At 52.4% G+C, this 20,451-nt stretch overlaps 1 protein-coding gene across 4 annotated transcripts in view; it reads left to right on the top strand.

The window, feature by feature from the left end:
• pdgfrl (platelet-derived growth factor receptor-like) overlaps nucleotides 1–20,451 on the top strand; it is a 60,153-nt gene that overhangs the window by 6,868 nt on the left and 32,834 nt on the right. For 2 of the 4 annotated variants that reach the window (XM_070869757.1, XM_070869749.1), the window contains exon 2: nucleotides 18,788–19,109. In XM_070869757.1, the coding sequence (XP_070725858.1) occupies nucleotides 18,886–19,109 (224 nt within the window). In that variant the 5' untranslated portion in view covers nucleotides 18,788–18,885. Of the gene's footprint in view, nucleotides 1–11,058; nucleotides 11,092–11,593; nucleotides 11,786–18,787; nucleotides 19,110–20,451 lie in introns of those variants that run through there. The other 2 variants (XM_070869756.1, XM_070869755.1) reach the window with 2 other exon arrangements.

The raw sequence follows: 20,451 nt of genomic DNA, 5'->3' as shown, positions 1-20,451 counted from the left end.
GGAAGGCTCCTTGCAGACCCGGTTATCTCGGGTTCTGCTCAGCTACCAGACGCGCAGAACCCCACTCGCTCACTGGGGTTCCCCCTGCAGAATTGTTAATGAAGAGAGCACTCAAAACCAGGCTTTCCCTAGTCCACCCTGATCTAACTGATCATGTGGAAACCCGGTGTCACCGGCAAAACCACAATCACGTGGCTGTATCACGCGACATTGATGTTAACGACCCTGTGTTTGTCCTGAATTATGGTCATGGTCCTAAATGGGTTGCTGGCACTGTCTTGGCCAAGGAGGGGAGTAGAGTGTTTATCGTCAAACTATTGAATGGACAAACGTGCAGAAAGCATTTGGATCAGACCAAACTGCGGTTTCCTGACAACCAGGAACAACCTGAAGAGGACATCACCATCATCGATCCACCAACACACACCCAACCAGCAACTGACCTCGCTGTCAATCAAGAGGATGAACTCACCATTCCCAACAGTCCTGTCAGAGCAGCCGCGCCGCAGTGCAGCAATGGTCTGACCAACTCACCCATGCCAGACGATCAACCAGGGAGCATAGGGCCCCAGATCGTCTCAACTTGTTAATAATTTGTATCAAAGACTTTGGGGGGTGGGGGGGGGGGGGGGGGAGTGATGTTATGTATGTAAACATTGTAACTGTGTAAGACTTGCCACCAGAGGGCGCAACTATTGGAGGCCCAAGGGTCACCTGCACACCTCGTACAAGGGAGTATAAAAGGTTGTCTGCCATGCTGTTTAGGCACTCTGGAGTTGTATTAAAGAGACTAAGGTCATATCAGTTTTGGCTCATAGTACTCAGTCTTGTGGAGTTCTTCCATGCATAACAGCTGCCATCATCACTGGGTCCACCACAGTCCACTGGGCATCTCACGGTATTGCAGCAGCCCACCAATCTGTGCTCCAGCAGTTGGGGTGCTGAGGTGCTGACCCGGGAGAATGGCAGTGGGTCAGTGGAGCAGGAACCTGCTGTCCTCTCTCAGGATGACAGCATTCCTGATCCCACCACTGCCACTCCACCATTGCACGTTGCTGCCTATTATCCAGCCAGCCCACACTGCCACTGCCCATCCTGGGGTGGTGCATTGTACAGCTGGGCCTTCCAGGCCTAGAGCTGGTTGAGGGCATCCTGCAAGGCCATCTGTAATCTCTGGCACCAACAATCAGCAGCCTTCCTTCCACCAGTCCTGCTGCAGCCACTGGGGAGACACTAAATAGGAGCAGGAGATTAGAAAAAGGCACTGTAAAGAGGTAACGGTTTTCGCAAGGGTGATGAGTAGTTAATATCGTTATATATATGTGATTACTGAATTTGGATAAATTTATTAATGCAATGTGATTTGGTGCTATGTCTCATTTCAGCTTTGGGGTGTGATATGGAATGAGAAATTGACGGAATGATGGGGATGTGCTGAGCAACCGGGAAGTGGCTTCGAATTCATTGGAACCGAAGTCTGATGAGGCGGTCACGGACTGCCCTTCCACAAGGCCAATTGAGTGGCTGCCTCCTCCCTCACTGCTGTTCATGCTTCTATTCCTCTTCCTCCTGCTCATTGGCCTCATCCTCCACGTCTCTCTCCTCCTCCTCCTGAGGTGGTGCAGCTATGCCTGGTGGCAATGGCTGTGCCCTATTGATGGCCAAGTTGTGCAGCATGCAGTGGACGATGACGAAAAGGGACACCCATTCAACCGAGCACTGGAGGACTCCTCCCGAGCGTTCAAGGCAACGGAACCGTTACTTGAGCACTTCGATAGTCTGCTCAATAATGTTCCTGGTGGCAGCGTGGCTGTCATTATATGAGTGCTGGGCATAAGTGTTGGGGTTGTGGATGGGAGTCATGAGCCAGTTAGAGAGTAGATAGCCCTTGTCTCCCAGCAGCCAACCACGAGCTTGATGTGATGGCTGGAACAGGCACACCAGTCTGGCACAGGATGAAGGCATCATGGTTGCTGCCAGGATAGCGGGCATTGATGGTGAGGATTCGCTGTGTGTGGTCACACACCAACTGCACATTAAGTGAGTGGCAGCCTTTGCGGTTACAGAATACCGCAGGATTGTTATGCGGTGCCCGTAAAGCGATGTGGGTGCAGTCAATGGCTCCCTGCACTATGGGGAAGCCAGCTATCCTGGCAAAGCCACATGCACACTCGTGCTGCTTCTCTCTGGTGATGGGGATGGAAATGTAGTCCCTTCTCCTTCTGTAGAGGGCACCTGTGACTTCGCGGATGCAGCAATGTACGGCAAACTGTGATATGTTAGATTTGTCTCCTGTTGCACACTGGAAGCTTCTGCTGCCGTAGAAATTGAGGGCGACAGTGACCTTGATTGCCACTGAAAGAGCCGTGGTCACCCTGGTCTGAGGCTGGAGCTCTGGTTGCAGGAGATGGCAGAGCTCTGTGACCACATCCTTGGTGAAGCCGAGCCTTCTAAAACACTGTCTCTCAGTGAAATTGATGTGGGAGAAGTGCTCCCGGAATATCCTGGGAGGATAAGGCCTCCTGCTGAGAGCCCTGTTTCATCATCATCATCATCATAGGCAGTCCCTCGGAGTCGAGGAAGACTTGCTTCTACTCTTAACATTTGTTCTTAGGTGGTTGTACAGTGCTGTAAAGGTGGGCAGCAGAAACATTACAAGGACACTCTCAAAGCCTCCCTGATAAAGTGCGACATCCCCACTGACACCTGGGAGTCCCTGGCCAAAGACCACCCTAAGTGGAGGAAGTGCATCCGAGAGGGCGCTGAGAGGGATCGGTGCTGGGTCCTCAACTATTTACAATCTATATTAATGACTTGGATGAAGGGACTGAGTGTAATGTAGCCAAGTTTGCTGATGATACAAAGATGGCTGGGAAAGCAAATTGTGAGGAGGACACAAAAAATCTGCAAAGGGATATAGGTAGGTTAAGTGAGTGGGCAAAAATGTGGCAGATGGAGTATAATGTGGGAACATATGAGATTATCCACTTTGGCAGAAAAAATCGAAAAGCAAATTATAATTTAAATGGAGAAAAATTGCAAAGTGCTGCAGTACAGAGGGTCCTGGGGGTCCTTGTGTGTGAAACACAAAAACTTAGTATGCAGGTACAGCAAGTAATCAGGAAGGCAAATGGAATATTGGCCTTTATTGCAAGGGGGAATAGAGTATAAAAGCAGAGAAGTCGTGCTACAACTGTACAGGGTATTTGTGAGGCCACACCTAGATTACTGCATACAGTTTTGGTCTCTGTATTAAAGGAAGGATATACTTGCATTGGAGGTTGTTCAGTGAAGGTTCACTAAGTTTATTCCGGAGATGAGGGGGTTGACTTTTGAAGATAGGTTGAGTAGGGGGGGGCCTGTACTCATTGGAGTTACATAGAAACATAGAAAATAGGTGCAGGAATAGGCCATTCGGCCATCGAGCCTGCACCACCATTCAATAAGATCATGGCTGATCATTCACCTCAGTACCCCTTTCCTGCTTTCTTTCCATATCCCTTGATCCCTTTAGCCGTCAGGGCCATATCTAACTCCCTCTTGAATATATCTAACATAGAAACATAGAAACATAGAAAATAGGTGCAGGAGCAGGCCATTCAGCCCTTCTAGCCTGCACCGCCATTCAATGAGTTCATGGCTGAACATGAAACTTCAGTACCCCCTTCCTGCTTTCTCGCCATAACCCTTGATCCCCCGAGTAGTAAGGACTTCATCTAACTCCCTTTTGAATATATTTAGTGAATTGGCCTCAACTACTTTCTGTGGTAGAGAATTCCACAGGTTCACCACTCTCTGGGTGAAGAAGTTTCTCCTCATCTCGGTCCTAAATGGCTTACCCCTTATCCTCAGACTGTGACCCCTGGTTCTGGACTTCCCCAACATTGGGAACATTCTTTCTGCATCTAACCTGTCTAAACCCGTCAGAATTTTAAACGTTTCTATGAGGTCCCCTCTCATTCTTCTGAACTCCAGTGAATACAAGCCCAATTGATCCAATCTTTCTTGATAGGTCAGTCCCGCCATCCCGGGAATCAGTCTGGTGAACCTTCGCTGCACTCCCTCAATAGCAAGAATGTCCTTCCTCAAGTTAGGAGACCAAAACTGTACACAATACTCCAGGTGTGGCCTCACCAAGGCCCTGTACAACTGTAGCAACACCTCCCTGCCCCTGTATTCAAATCCCCTCGCTATGAAGGCCAACATGCCATTTGCTTTCTTAACCGCCTGCTGTACCTGCATGCCAACCTTCAATGACTGATGTACCATGACACCCAGGTCTCGTTGCACCTTCCCTTTTCCTAATCTGTCACCATTCAGATAATAGTCTGTCTCTCTGTTTTTACCACCAAAGTGGATAACCTCACATTTATCCACATTATACTTCATCTGCCATGCATTTGCCCACTCACCTAACCTATCCAAGTCACTCTGCAGCCTAATAGCATCCTCCTCGCAGCTCACACTGCCACCCAACTTAGTATCATCCGCAAATTTGGAGATACTGCATTTAATCCCCTCGTCTAAATCATTAATGTACAATGTAAACAGCTGGGGCCCCAGCACAGAACCTTGCGGCACTCCACTAGTCACTGCCTGCCATTCTGAAAAGTACCCGTTTACTCCTACTCTTTGCTTCCTGTCTGACAACCAGTTCTCAATCCACGTCAGCACACTACCCCCAATCCCATGTGCTTTAACTTTGCACATTAATCTCTTGTGTGGGACCTTGTCGAAAGCCTTCTGAAAGTCCAAATATACCACATCAACTGGTTCTCCTTTGTCCACTTTACTGGAAACATCCTCAAAAAATTCCAGAAGATTTGTCAAGCATGATTTCCCTTTCACAAATCCATGCTGACTTGGACCTATCATGTCACCATTTTCCAGATGCACTGCTATGACATCCTTAATAATTGATTCCATCATTTTACCCACTACTGAGGTCAGGCTGACCGGTCTATAATTCCCTGTTTTCTCTCTCCCTCCTTTTTTAAAAAGTGGGGTTACATTGGCTACCCTCCACTCCATAGGAACTGATCCAGAGTCAATGGAATGTTGGAAAATGACTGTCAATGCATCCGCTATTTCCAAGGCCACCTCCTTAAGTACTCTAGGATGCAGGCCATCAGGCCCTGGGGATTTATCTGCCTTCAATCCCATCAATTTCCCCAACACAATTTCCCGACTAATAAAGATTTCCCTCAGTTCCTCTTCCTTACTAGACCCTCTGACCCCTTTTATATCCGGAAGGTTGTTTGTATCCTCCTTAGTGAATACCGAACCAAAGTACTTGTTCAATTGATCCGCCATTTCTTTGTTCCCCGTTATGACTTCCCCTGATTCTGACTGCAGGGGACCTACGTTTGTCTTCACCAACCTTTTTCTCTTTACATACCTATAGAAACTTTTGCAATCCGCCTTAATGTTCCCTGCAAGCTTCTTCTCGTACTCCATTTTCCCTGTCCTAATCAAACCCTTTGTCCTCCTCTGCTGAGTTCTAAATTTCTCCCAGTCCCCAGGTTCGCTGCTATTTCTGGCCAATTTGTATGCCACTTCCTTGGCTTTAATACTATCCCTGATTTCCCTAGATAGCCACGGTTGAGCCACCTTCCCCTTTTTATTTTTACGCCAGACAGGAATGTACAATTGTTGTACTTCATCCATGCGGTCTCTAAATGTCTGCCATTGCCCATCCACAGTCAACCCCCTAAGTATCATTCGCCAATCTATCCTAGCCAATTCTCGCCTCATACCTTCAAAGTTACCCTTCTTTAAGTTCTGGACCATGGTCTCTGAATTTACTGTTTCATTCTCCATCCTAATGCAGAATTCCACCATATTATGGTCACTCTTCCCCAAGGGGCCTCGCACAATGAGATTGCTAATTAATCCTCTCTCATTACACAACACCCAGTCCAAGATGGCCTCCCCCCTAGTTGGTTCCTCAACATATTGGTCTAGAAAACCATCCCTTATGCACTCCAGGAAATCCTCCTCCACCGTATTGCTTCCAGTTTGGCTAGCCCAATCTATGTGCATATTAAAGTCACCCATTATAACTGCTACACCTTTATTGCATGCACCCCTAATTTCCTGTTTGATGCCCTCCCCAACATCCCTATTACTGTTTGGAGGTCTGTACACAACTCCTACTAACGTTTTTTGCCCTTTGGTGTTCTGCAGCTCTACCCATATAGATTCCACATCATCCAAGCTAATGTCTTTCCTAACTATTGCATTAATCTCCTCTTTAACCAGCAATGCTACCCCACCTCCTTTTCCTTTTATTCTATCCTTCCTGAATGTTGAATACCCCTGAATGTTGAGTTCCCAGCCCTGATCATCCTGGAGCCACGTCTCCGTAATCCCAATCACATCATATTTGTTAACATCTATTTGCACAATTAATTCATCCACCTTATTGCGGATACTCCTTGCATTAAGACACAAAGCCTTCAACAACTCTCTGTGGTAGAGAATTCCAGAGGTTAACAACTTTCTGAGTGAAGAAGTTTCTCCTCATCTCAGTCCTAAATGGCTTACCTCTTATCCTTAGACTGTGACCCCTGGTTCTGGACTTGCCCAACATCGGGAACATTCTTCCTGCATCTAACCTGTCCAGTCCCGTCAGAATTTTATATGTTTCTATGAGATCCTCCCTCATTCTTCTAAACTCCAGTGAATAAAGGCCCAGTCGATCCAATCTCTCCTCATATGTCAGTCCCGCCATCCCGGGAATCAGTCTGGTGAACCTTCGCTGCACTCCCTCAATAGCAAGAATGTCCTTCCTCAGATTAGGAGACCAAAACTGAACACAATATTCCAGGTGAGGCCTCACCAAGGCCCTGTACAACTGCATTAAGACCTCCCTGCTCCTATACTCAAATCCCCTAGCTATGAAGGCCAACATACCATTTGCCTTCTTCACCGCCTGCTGTACTTGCATGCCAACTTTCAATGACTGATGTACTATGACACCCAGGTTTCATTGCACCTTCCCTTTTCCTAATCTGTCACCATTCAGATAATATTCTGCCTTCGTGTTTTTGCCCCCAAAATGGATAACCTCACATTTATCCACATTATACTGCATCTGCCATGCATTTGCCCACTCACCTAACCTGCCCAAGTCACCCTGCAGCCTCTTAGCATCCTCCTCACAGCTCACATCGCCACCCAGCTTAGTGTCATCTGCAAACTTGAAGATATTACACTCAATCCCTTCATCTAAATCATTGATGTATATTGTAAATAGCTGGGGTCCCAGCACTGAGCCCTGCGGCACCCCACTAGTCACTGCCTGCCATTCTGAGATGGACCCGTTTATCCCTATTCTCTCTTTCCTGTCTGCCAACCAGTTCTCTATCCACATCAATACATTACCCCCAATACCATGTGCTTTAATTTTGCACACTAATCTCTTGTGTGGGACCTTGTCAAAATCCAAATACATCACATCCACTGGTTCTCCCTTGTTCACTCTACTAGTTACATCCTCAAAAAATTCTGGAAGATTTGTCAAGCAGGATTTCCCTTTCATAGATCCATGCTGACTTGGACCGATCCTGTCACTGCTTTCCAAATGCTCTGCTATTTCATCTTTAATAATTGATTCCAACATTTTCCCCACTACTGATGTCAGGCTAACCGGTCTATAATTCCCCGTTTTCTCTCCCTCCTTTTTTAAAAAGTGGTGTTACATTAGTTACTCTCCAGTCCATAGGAACTGATCCAGAGCCGATAGACTGTTGGAAAATGATCACCAATGCATCCACTATTTCTAGGGCCACTTCCTTAAGTACTCTGGGATGCAGACTATCAGGCCCTGGGGATTTATCGGCCTTCAATCCCATCAATTTCCTTAACACAATTTCCTGACTAATAAGGATTTCCTTCAGTCCCTCCTTCTCGCTAGACCCTCAGTCCCCTAGTATTTCCAGAAGGTTATATGTGACTTCCTTCTTGAAGACAGAACCAAAGTATTTTTTCAATTAGTCTGCCATTTCTTTGTTCCCCATTATAAATTCACCTGATTCTGACTGCAAGGGACCTATGTTTGTCTTCACCAATCTTTTTCTCTTCACATATCTATAGAAGCTTTTGCAGTCAGTTTTTATGTTCCCAGCAAGTTTCCTCTCATACTCTATTTTCCCCCTCCTAATTAAACCCTTTGTCCTCCTCTGCTAAATTCTAAATTTCTCCCATTCCTAGGTTTGCTGCTTTTTCTGGCCAATTTATATGCCTCTTCCTTGGATTTAACACTATCCCTAATTTCCCTTGTTAGCCACGGTTGAGCCACCTTCCCCGTTTTGTTGTTACTCCAGACAGGGATGTACAATTGTTGAAGTTCATCCATGTGATCTTTAAATGTCTGTCATTGCCTCTCCACTGTCAACCCTTTAAGTATCATTTGTCAGTCTATTCTAGCCAATTCACGTCTCATACCATCGAAGTTACCTTTCCTTAAGTTCAGGACCCTAGTCTCTGAACTAACTGTGTCACTCTCCATCTTAATAAAGAATTCTACCATATTATGGTCACTCTTCCCCAAGGGGCCTCGCACAACAAGATTGCTAATTAGTCCTTTCTCATTACACATCACCCAGTCTAAGATGGCCAACCCTCTGGTTGATTCCTCGACATATTGGTCTGGAAAACCATCCCTAATAAACTCCAGGAAATCCTCCTCCACCGTATTGCTACCAGTTTGGTTAGCCCAATCTATATGTAGATTAAAGTGGCCCATGATAACTGCTTTACCTTTATTGCACGCATCCCTAATTTCTTGTTTGATGCTGTCCCCAACTTCACGAGTACTGTTTGGTGGTCTGTACACAACTCCCACTAGCGTTTTCTGCCCTTTGGTATTCCGCAGCTCTACCCATACAGATTCCACATCATCCAAGCTAATGTCCTTCCTTACTATTGTGTTAATTTCCTCTTTAACCAGCAACACTACCCCACCTCCTCTTCCTTTCTGTCTGCCCTTCCTAAAAGTTGAATACCCCTGGATGTTGAGTTCCCAGCCTTGGTCACCCTGGAGCCATATCTCTGTAGTTCCAATTATATCATATTCGTTAATAGCTGCCTGTGCAGTTAATTCATCCACCTTATTACAAATACTCCTCACATTGCGGCACAGAGCCTTCAGGCTTGTCTTTTTAACCACTTTGCCCCTTTAGAATTTTGGTGTAATGTGGCCCTTTTTGATTTTTGCCTTGGGTTTCTCTGCCCTCCACTTTTACTTTCCTTCTTTCTATCATTTGCTTCTGCCCCCATGTTACTTCCTTCTGTCTCCCTGCATAGATTCCCATCCCCTGCCATATTAGTTTAACCCCTCCTCAACAGTACTAGCAATCACTCCCCCTAGGACATTGGTTCCAGTCCTGCCGTGGTGCAGACCGTCCGGTTTGTACTGGTCCCACCTCCCCCAGAACCGGTTCCAATGTCCCAGGAATTTGAATCCCTCCCTCCTGCACCACTCCTCAAGCCACGTATTCATCTTAGCTATCCTGCTATTCCTACTCTGACTAGCACATGGCACAGGTAGCAATTCTGAGATTACTACCTTTGAGGTCCTACTTTTTAATTTAACTCCTAGCTCCCTAAACTCAGCTTGTAGGACCTCATCCCATTTTTTCCCTATATTGTTGGTACCTTTATGTACCATGACAGCTGGCTGTTCATCCTCCCCCTCCAGAAAGCGCTGCAGCCGCTCTGAGACATCCTTGACCCTTGCACCAGGGAGGCAACATACCATCCTGGAGTCTCGTTTGCCCCGCAGAAACGCCTATCTATTCCCCTTACAATAGAATCCCCTATCACTATAGCTCTCCCACTCTTTTTCCTGCCCTCCTGTGCAGTAGAGCCACCCCTAGTGCCATGGACTTGGCTGCTGCTGTCTTCCCCTGATGAGTCATCTCCCCCAACAATACCCAAGGTGGTGTATCTGTTTTGGAGGGAGTTCAGAAGAATGAGAGGTGATCTTATTGAAACTTATAAGATAATGAGGGGGCTTGATAAGGTGGTGCAAAGAGGATATTTCCACTCATAGGGGAAACTAAAACTAGGGGACATAGTCTCAGAATAAGGGGCTGCCCATTTAAAACTGAGATGAGGAGGAATTTCTTCTCTCAGAGGGTTGTAAATCTATGGAATTCTCTGCCCCAGAGAGCTGTGGAGGCTGGGTCATTGAAGGCAGAGATAGACAGATTTTTGAGCAATAAGGGAATAAAGGGTTATGGGGAGCGGGCAGGGAAGTGAAGCTGAGCACATGATCAGATTAGCCATGATCTTATTAAATGGCGGAACAGGCTCGAGGGGCCAGGTGGCCTACTCCTGCTCCTATTTCTTATGTTCTTATGTAGTTCCTTTTGCCCCGTATAATTATAGGCTGCTATCTTATAATTATAGGAGTCACATAATGCAATTTAAAAAAAAATCATTTTCAGGATGTCGGCATCACTGTCAAGTCTGGCATTTATTGCCCATCCCTTGCCCTTGAGCAGATGCTGATGAGCCGCCATCTTGAACTTCTGCTGTTAGGTAAAGAAAGAAAGACTTGCATTTATATAGCACCTTTTACGACCACCAAACATCCCAATGCGCTTCACAGCCAATGAAGTGCTTTTGGAATGTAGTCATTGTAATGTAGGAAATGCGGCAGCCAACTTGCACACATCAAACTCCCACAAACAGCAATGTGATAATAACCAGATTATCTGTTTTTGTTATGTTAATTGAGGGATAAATACTGGCCATCCTCATGACTATCTGTCCCACCTGCCATAGAGACTGTGGTTCTCATATTGGACTGTACAGCCACCTAAGAACTCATGTTAAGAGTGGAAGCAGGTCTTCTTTGATTCCGAGGGACTGCCTATGATGATGATGATGATGAAATACTGACCAGGGTACCGGTGATAACTCCCCTGCTCTTCTTTGAAATAGTGCCATTGGGTTTTTTATATCCAACTGAGAGGGCAGGCAGAACCTCTGTTTAACGTCTCATCTGAAAGAAGGCATCTCTGACAGTGCAGCACTCCCTCAGCACTGCACTGGAGTGTCAGCCTAGATTTATGATTTATGGTAAGGAGTTACAGGATTTTGACCCAGTGATGATGTTACATATGTAGGGACTGTGTATTGCTATTGCAGTAATATAAGTTTTATATTGTATTTATAGGAGCTGTAAGCCATATTGATAGGAGCTGTATATTGCAATTATGGTTATAGGTTGCATAATATATGTATTCTATGCTTAGATAAATGCTATATTTATATCGGAGCTGTGTATTAATAGGGGTTGCATATTATATTTCTAGGATCTGCATGTTAAGTTAATAGCGACTGTATATTTTAATAAGAGCTGTACATCTTACAGGGCTCTATATAACAGTCGCTGTAGTCACGGTTAAACGCTGTTGTCATCAAGCTGTAGCAATGTTTTTCCCGCAGGGGTCAGGCTTCTTATAGAATAGCAAATATTTTACTCAATCTTGAAAACCAACTAATTACAATTCAGCCGACCTGTCATTGAAAATGTATTTTGGTTCCTCTGAAAATCCCAGACAACCATTTCCAGCCTGTGGGCTTTGAGCAACAGCTAGGCTCTCCGAGGGCAGCCTGCGAACTTCTTACAGTAAAGTTACCAGTTCCGAAAGAATTGACATTTAGAGAATATCCATTTCTGAAAGGCTATACGCTACTGAGAAAAGTTGTAAAATGAAATTTTGTGTCGTCTTGCTGTTTGTCTTTTTCAGCGAATTCCTTTTACAGATGGGTAAGTGACACCGTTACAGTTTCAGCTGCGATAAGGTGCTGACGTGTTTAATTTTGACTTTGGTTCTCTTGGACATGTTTTCTTTTGTCTAAATTTCCTCGCAACTGATTTAAAATTGATTGTTACTTGGTGAGCTGAGCTGCCTTTTATTGAATCAATCGTATTCAATTATCATTCTCCAAATGCGCTTAAATGTTATTTTTCCTGTATGTGTCTATGCGTGTGCCTGAAGTCCGACGTAGTCAATGGACGACCATTGAAACTGGGATATCATTCCCCTCTGAGATTCCGAAAGAGATGATGAGTTTTCTCCTATTGTATAATGCAATTGTGCATCTGGTATTAGATGTCTGCAAGAAAATAGAGATCTTACAGCCAATTGCAAGGCAATAATCCCGCGAGGACTTCAGGTGATGTTATAAACCATAAAGTTTCGTGCTGCAATTTAGTGCCAATGTAGTGGTTTCTGCTTCATAGCATACTAAAGTTGTGGTATAAATCCAGAATCAGGACTTGACATGACTTCGGAGGGGTTCTACCTCTACCATCCTTTCAGACAGTGAGTTCCCCACCATCCTCTGGGTGAAAACATTTCTCCTTAAGTCCCCTCTAAACCTCCTACAACTCACTGTAAATCTATGGGGAGGGGAGGTGGCGAGGGGGGAGAGAGCCTGGGGGGCGGGGTGTGGAGAGAGAGAGAGAGCTTGGGCTGGGGGGGGAGAGAGAGCCTGGGGGTGGGGGTGGGGAGAGAGCCTGGGGATGGGGTGTTGGGGTGGGAGGAGAGAGAGAGCCTGGGATGGGCCGGGGGGGGGGGGGGGGGTGGGTGGTGGTGGAGGGAGAGAGAGAGCCTGGGGGGGGGGGGGCGGGGAGGGAGAGAGAGAGCCTGGAGGGGAGGAAGAGAGAGAGCCTGGGGGCAGGGGCGGGGGGGAAGAGAGAGCCTGGGGGGGAGGGAGAGAGAGAGCCTGGGGTGGGGGGGAAGAGAGAGAGCCTGGAGGAGAGGAAGAGAGAGAGCCTGGGGGCAGGGGTGGGGGGGAAGAGAGAGAGAGAGCCTGGGGGGGGGGGAAGAGAGAGAGAGCCTGGGGGGGGGGGGAGGGAGAGAGAGAGAGAGAGACTGGGGGGGGGGAGTGAGTGAGAGCCTAGGGGGAGGGAGAGAGAGAGCCTGGGGGGGGGGGGGGAGAGAGCCTGGGGGGGGGGGGGAGGGAGAGAGAGAGACTGGGGCGGGGGTGGGGGGGGGAGTGAGTGAGAGCCTGGGGGGGAGGGGAGGGAGAGAGAGCCTGGGGGGGGGAGAGGGAGAGAGAGAGCCTGGGGTGGGGGGGAAGAGAGAGAGCCTGGAGGAGAGGAAGAGAGAGAGCCTGGGGGCAGGGGCGGGGGGGGGGGGAAGAGAGAGAGAGAGAGCCTGGGGGGGGAGGAAGAGAGAGAGAGAGAGACTGGGGGGGGAGTGAGTGAGAGCCTAGGGGGAGGGGGAGGGAGAGAGAGAGCCTGGGGAGGGGGGGAATGTGAAAGCCTGGGGGGGGGGGGGGGGGAGAGAGCCTGGGGGGGGAGAGGGAGAGAGAGAGCCTCGGGGGGGGGAGGGAGAGAGGGAGAGAGAGAACCTGGGGGTGGGAGGGGAGGGAGAGAGTGAGCCTGGGGGGGTGGGGGGGAGAGGGAGAGAGAGAGCCTGGAGGGGGGGAAATGAGTGAGAGCCTGGGGGGGTGGGAGGGAGAGAGTGCCTGGGGGGGGGGGGGAGGGAGAGAGAGGCCTGGGGGGGTGGGGGGAGAAGGCGAGAGAGAGCCTGGGGGGGGGGGGGGAATGAGTGAGAGCCTGGGGGGGTGGGAGGGAGAGAGAGCCTGGGGGGAGGGGGAAGGGGAAGGAGAGAGAGAGCCTGGGGGGTGGGAGGGAGAGAGAGCCTGGGGGGGTGGGTGGAGGGGTGTGGAGGGAGAGAGAGAGCCTGGGGACGGGGACGGGTGGGAGGGAGAGAGCCTGGGGTGGAGGAAGAGAGAGAGTCTGGGGGCAGGGGCGGGGGGGAAGAGAGAGCGAGCCTGGGGGGGGAGGGAGAGAGAGAGCCTGTGGGGGGGGGAGAGGGAGAGAGACAGCCTGGGGGGTGGGAGGGAGAGAGAGCCAGGGGGGGGGGGGAGGGAGAGAGAGGGAGAGACTGTGGAGGGGGAGAGGGAGAGAGAGAGCCTGGGGGGTGGGAGAGAGAGAGCCTGGGGGGGGGGGGGGGGGGGAGAGAGAGCCTGGGGGGGGGGGAGGGAGAGAGAGGGAGAGAGAGAGACTGGGGTGGGGGGTGGGGGGGGGAGTGAGTGAGAGCCTGTGGGGGGGGAGAGGGAGAGAGAGAGCCTGGGGGGTGGGAGGGAGAGAGAGCCGGGGGGGGGTGGGGGTGGGTGGGAGAGAGAGAGAGAGAGACTGGGGGGGGGGGGAAGTGAGTGAGAGCCTAGGGGGGGGGGAGGGAGAGAGCCTGGAGGGGAGGAAGAGAGAGAGCCTGGAGGGGAGGAAGAGAGAGAGCCTGGGGGGGGGGGGGAAGAGAGAGCCTGGGGGGAGGGAGAGAGAGAGCCTGGGGGGGGGAGTGAGTGAGAGCCTGGGGGGGAGGGGAGGGAGAGAGAGCCTGGGGGGGGGGGGAGAGGGAGAGAGAGAGCCTGGGGTGGGGGGGAAGAGAGAGAGCCTGGAGGAGAGGAAGAGAGAGAGCCTGGGGGCAGGGACGGGGGGGAAGAGAGAGAGAGAGAGCCTGGGGGGGGAGGAAGAGAGAGAGAGAGAGACTGGGGGGGGGAGTGAGTGAGAGCCTAGGAGGGGGGGGGGGAGGGAGAGAGAGAGCCTGGGGAGGGGGGGAATGAGTGAAAGCCTGGGGGGGGGGGAGGGAGAGAGCCTGGGGGGGGAGAGGGAGAGAGAGAGAGAGCCTCGGGGGGGGGGGGAGGGAGAAAGAGAGCCTGGGGGTGGGAGGGGAGGGAGAGAGTGAGCCTGGTGGGGTGGGGGGGAGAGGGAGAGAGAGAGCCTGGAGGGGGGGAAATGAGTGAGAGCCTGGGGGTTGGGAGGGAGAGAGTGCCTGGGGGGGTGGGGGGGAGGGAGAGAGAGGCCTGGGGGGGTGGGGGGAGAAGGCGAGAGAGAGCCTGGGGGGAGGGGGAATGAGTGAGAGCCTGGTGGGGTGGGAGGGAAAGAGAGCCTGGTGGGGGTGGGGGGAGGGAGAGAGAGGCCTGGGAGGGTGGGGGGAGAAGGCGAGAGAGAGCCTGGGGGGGGGGGGAATGAGTGAGAGCCTGGGGGGGTGGGAGGGAGAGAGAGCCTGGGGGGAGGGGGAAGGGGAGGGAGAGAAAGAGCCTGGGGGGTGGGAGGGAGAGAGAGCCTGGGGGGGTCGGTGGAGGGGTGTGGAGGGAGAGAGAGAGCCTGGGGACGGGGACGGGTGGGAGGGAGAGAGCCTGGGGTGGAGGAAGAGAGAGAGTCTGGGGGCAGGGGCGGGGGGGAAGAGAGAGCGAGCCTGGGGGGGGAGGGAGAGAGAGAGCCTGTGAGGGGGGGAGAGGGAGAGAGAGAGCCTGGGGAGTGGGAGGGAGAGAGAGCCAGGGGGGGGGTGGGGGTGGGTGGGAGCCTGGGGGGGGGGTGAGGGAGAGAGAGCCTGGGGGGGGGGAGGGAGAGAGAGAGCCTGGGGGGTGGGAGGGGTGAGGGAGAGAGAGAGCCTGGGGGGGGGGGGGTAAGGGAGAGAGAGAGCCTGGGGGGGGGGGTGAGGGAGAGAGAGTGCCTAGGGGGTGGGGGGGAGAGAGAGCCTGGGGGGGATGTGAGAGAGAGCCTGTGGGCGGGGGGGGGGAGGAAGAGAGAGAGCCTGGGGGGGATGTGAGAGAGAGCCTGGGGGGGTGGGAGGGAGAGAGAGCCTGGGGGGGGGGGGGGTGTGGAGTGGGGGGAGGGAGAGAGAGAGCTTCGGGAGGGGTGGGGGGAGAGAGCCTGAGGATGGGGGAGAGAGAGAGAGCCTGTGGGGGGGGGGGGGGGCGGAGAGAGAGCGAGCCTGTGGGGGGGGGGGGGTGACAGTGAGAGGGAGAGAGAGAGCCTGGGGGAGGGGGGATAGAGAGAGAGAGAGAGAGAGAGAGAGAGCTGGGTGGAGGGGAGGGAGAGAGAGAGAGAGAGAGCGTAGGGGGGATGGTGGAGGAGAGAGAGAGCCTGGGGGGGAGGAGAGAGAGAGAGGGGCGTGGGAGGAGCGAGGTGGGGGAGAGAGAGAGAGAGAGAGGCGGGGAGAGAGAGAGAGGAGGGGGAGAAAGAGAGAGGGAGAGAGAGAAAGAGAGAGAGAGAGAGAGAGGGGGCAGAGAGAGGGGGGGGAGAGGGGAGAGAGAGAGAGGGGGAGAGAGAGAGAGAGAGAGGGGGAGAGAGAGAGAGAGGAGGGAGAGAGAGAAAGAGAGAGGGGGAGTGAGAGAGCGAGGGGGAGAGAGAGAGAGAATGTGGGGGGAGAGAGAGAGAGAGAGATGGGGGAGAGAGAGGGAGGGGGGATGGAGAGAGAGAGCCTGGTTGGGGGGCGGGGTGGGTGGAGAGAGAAAGAGAGCCGGGGGAGGGGGGGAGGGGAGGGAGAGAGAAAGGGTGGGGGATGGGGGCAGGGAGAGAGAGAGAGAAAGAGCCTGGGGGGAAGAGAGCCTGGGGAGTCGGGGGGGAGGGGGGAGGAGGGAGAGACAGAGTCTGAAGGGGGTGGGGGGATGGAGAGAGAGAGCTGGGGGGGGGGTGGGGAGAGAGCCTGGGGGTGGGTGGAGAGAGTGAGAGAGAGAGAGAGCCAGTAGGGTGGGTGGGGGGAAGAGGGAGAGAGAGCCTGTGGGGTGGGGGATGGGGGAGAGAGAGACAGAGCCTGTGGGATGGGGTGAGGGGGGCGGGAGAGAGAGAGCTGTGGGGTGGTGAGAGAGCGAGAGAACTGGGGGAGAAGGGAGAGAGAGCGATGCGGGGGGGGGGAAGAGAGAGAGTGTGAGGGGAATAGAGAGAGAGGGGGGGAGAGAGAAGGGGAGAGAGAGGGGGTGGTAGAGAGAGAGGTCTGGAGAGAGAGAGAGAGAGAGAGAAGGGGGGTGGGAGAGAGAGAGAGCCTGTGGGGTGGGGCGGGGGGTGGGGTGGAGAGAGAGAGCCTGGGGGGGTGGAGGTGGGCGGGGGGAGAGAGAGAGAGAGAGAGAGAGCCTGCGGGGTGGGGGATGGGGGAGAGAGAGACAGAGCCTGTGGGATGGGGTGAGGGGGTCGGGAGAGAGAGAGAGAGAGCTGTAGGGTGGTGAGAGAGCGAGAGAACTGGGGGAGAAGGGAGAGAGCGATGGGGGGGGAAGAGAGAGAGTGTGAGGGGGAAGAGAGAGAGAGAGGGGGAGAGAGAAGGGGAGAGAGAGAGAGGGGGTGGGAGAGAGAGAGAGAGAGGTCTGGAGAGAGAGAGAGAGGGGGGTGAGAGAGAGAGAAGGGGGAGAGAGAGAGGTGGGGAGAGAGAGAGGGGGGGGAAGAGAGAGAGAGGGGAGATGAGAGAGAGAGAGAGAGAGACAGAGAGAGAGGAGAACGAGAGAGAGAGAGGGGGTGGGGAGAGAGAGAGGGGGAGGGAGGGTGGAGAGAGAGCGGGGAGAGAGCGAGGGGGAGGGGCAGAGAGAGCGAGTGGTGGGTGGGGGGTGAGTGAGACCGAGCCTGGGGGGGCGGTGGGGAGAGAGCCTGGTGGACGAGAGAGAGAGAGAGAGAGCCTGGGGGTGGGGGGTGGGGGAGGGAGAAAGAGCTTGGTGGTCAAAGAAAGCCTGGAGGGGAGCGAGAGAGCTTGGGGAGGGTGGGGAGAGAGAAAGGGGGGGAGGAGGGGGGGGGATAGAGAGCTTGTGGGGGAGGGGAGAGAGAGAGAGAGAGAGAGAGAGAGCCTGGAGGGAAGAGAGAGACACGGCGGTGATCGGAGGAGAGAGAGATTCTTCCAATCAGAAGTCACGACACTGTCACTATTCACTTCATATCCAAAAACCTGTTACCAACCCGCACACAATGCCCTATCTGTGGTGGGGATAGAGGGGTCGGAGTCATGCACTTGCGCTGGGACAAGGGACTTAAGCTGGGGGAGGCAGTACTTGCACTGGGGGGCAAGGGACTTTAGCTGGGGGGAGGGACTCGCTTGCGCTGAGGTAATGGACTTTGGCTGGCAGTTGGTACTTCTGGGGAGATCGAGTTACAATTTGTGAAGTCAGTGAGAACGTGGGCTGGGCAGTTCCAGTTACACATGCTAGAGAAATGTCAGGGTTATCCTCCAAGGGGACCAATCAGAGACAAGGGCGACCATTTTTACAGTACAGAGCCGGGGGAGAGGGAGAGAGAGAACCTGGGGGGCGGGGGAAGAGAGAACCTGGGGAGTGGGGGAGAGAACCTGTGGGGTGGGGGGTGGGGGGGTGAAGATAGAGAGAGAACCTGGAAAGGGGGGGAGAAGAGAGAGAGAGAGCCTGGGGGTGGGGGGGAGGGAGAGAGAGCTTGGTGGTCAGAGAAAACCTGGAGGGGAGCGAGAGAGCTTGGGGAGGGTGGGGATAGAGAAAGGGGGGGGCAGGGCAGAGAGTGATTAGATGGGGGGGGCGTGGGGGAGAGAGAGCTTGTGGGGGAGGGGGGAGAGAGAGAGAGAGCCTGGAACGCGTCCAGAAAAAAATGCACCATTCTAGTTAAAGACATCTAGGAGAAGCAAGCATTACAAGTACAACAGAAAGTCTCAGTGTCCAGATAACAATCTGCATCCATTTTATGCCACCCATCCAACCATTATGTTCTGGTGGTAAGAAGGACATTATTGTAGACGATGCGGGTAGAGTTAATCGTTTTTCAGGGACAAGGAAAGTAGATTAAAACCATCGATTGTGGAAGAAAAGCACATCCTCCTTTTCTAATTGCACTTCCTTAGCCTAGTGTGTATATGATATGCTGTAATTAAACAATTAACATCGTATTACACTTTCTTGATGGATTATTGATATTACTGAAGCACTCATTAGTATTCACTAATCACTGGAACTGTATGAATGCTCTGGCAACAATTTCTGTAAGATTTTGGTGCTCTGGCTTCCTTATAAAAATAGTTCATATTTTTATTAGGTGATTGTCAAAAGAAGGAGAAAAGGACCCCACAACAGAACGGGAAAAATAAACAAAAAGCAGCTGGACAGAATAAAATCAGAGCAACATATAAGAAAATGAAGCTAAAGAATCCAAAGCTGAGAAAAGAGAGAGTATTCCTGGACAAAGACCTAAAGGCCACCTTCATCATGACGCAGGTTTTGGACAAAGGCCGTTTCCAGAAACCAGCAAAGACATTGAACCTAACCGTGGGGCAGTCTATTGAACTGCGCTGCAAAGGGAATAACATTGGCTGGGCTTACCCATCTTACCTCAACAACCTAAACAACTCCAGGCTAAGGTAAAAAAGCAAAATACTGTGCATGCTGGAAATCTGAAATAGAAACAGAAAATGCTAGAAATACTCAACTGATCAGGTAGCATCTGTGGAGAGAGAAACAGAATGAATGGACTGGATTTTCATGGGGTGGGGGCGGCGGGGGGGGTTCTTCGATGCGGACAGGAGACCCAGGAGAATGGGTTTCCTGCAGGCTCTGCTGACCTGTTTCCCACCCGCAGCCAGCCAGATTGAGAGGCTGACTGCTTCTGGGCAGGTAGGCTTGTGGCACTAGGTCGCACAGAGGAGGGAAGGTTCGCGTGGGGGTCGGCCCAACAATGGATCGGGGCGGGGGGAGGGGGGTTGGAGTGGCTGGAGTGTGGAGATCAGCCCAGCGATAGATTGGTGGGGGGGGGGGGGAATGGAGGGGTGGAGGTCAGCCCAGCACTAGGTCAGGGGGTGGAGGTCAGCCCAGCAATAGATTGGTGGGGGGTGGGGAGGGAGGGGTGGAGGTCAGCCCAGCACTAGGTCAGGGGTGGAGGTCAGCCCAGCATAGAGTGGTGGGGGGGGGGAAGGGAGGGGTGGAGGTCAGCCCAGCACTAGGTCAGGGGGTGGAGGTCAGCCCAGCAATAGATTGGTGGGGGGGGGATGTCAGCCCAACACTAGATCTGGGGGTGGAGGTCAGCCCAGCAATAGATTGGTGGGGCATGGGTGGGGGCGGGGGTCGAGAGGAAGGTCAGCCCAACACTAGGTCAGGGGGTGGAGGTCAGCCCAGCACTAGATCTGCGGGTGGAGATCAGCCCAGCAATAGATTGGTGGGGGGTGGGGGAGAGGAACCCAGCCCAGCATTAGATCTGGGTGGGGGGAGGGGTGGGGTGGGAAGTCAGCCCAGCAATAGATTGGAGGTTTAGTCTAGGAGGAAATTGGAGATTTGCCCAGGAGTAGATCGAGAGGGTGGGGGGGGGGGAGGGGGTGCGGTCTGAAGTGGATCGGAGGTCAGAGGAGGGGGTCATCGGATGGCTGGGGGGGTGAGGCCTCCTGAAGAGATCAGAGGCCTTGTGGAGATGTCTCCGATGATGGGGGAGGGGGGGGGTGGTGGTTAGGCAGGGACCCTGGATCCAGGAGGTAGGTATAAAGGCACTTACATCCAGGATGCAGCAGGTCTCGCCTTGCTGTAATGCCGGGTTTTACAAATGTAAAACCCTACCAGATAGAGCTAAAAACAAAATGGAGGTTAAAAAAGAGGCCTCCAGCCTCATTGTAATATTTAAATTGATGTTCTCCTCCTGGGAGTGGGTAGGCTGCCTGCCCTCACCCCGCCTCTGTGAAAACCGGAAGTGGACGGGTTGGAGGCGGGTTCAGGTCA

This window comes from Pristiophorus japonicus, chromosome 2 (assembly GCF_044704955.1).
Source record: "Pristiophorus japonicus isolate sPriJap1 chromosome 2, sPriJap1.hap1, whole genome shotgun sequence".
NCBI lineage: Eukaryota > Metazoa > Chordata > Chondrichthyes > Pristiophoridae > Pristiophorus > Pristiophorus japonicus.
Note: the sequence above shows the minus strand (reverse complement) of the source record. Positions and strands in the feature narration are given on the sequence as shown.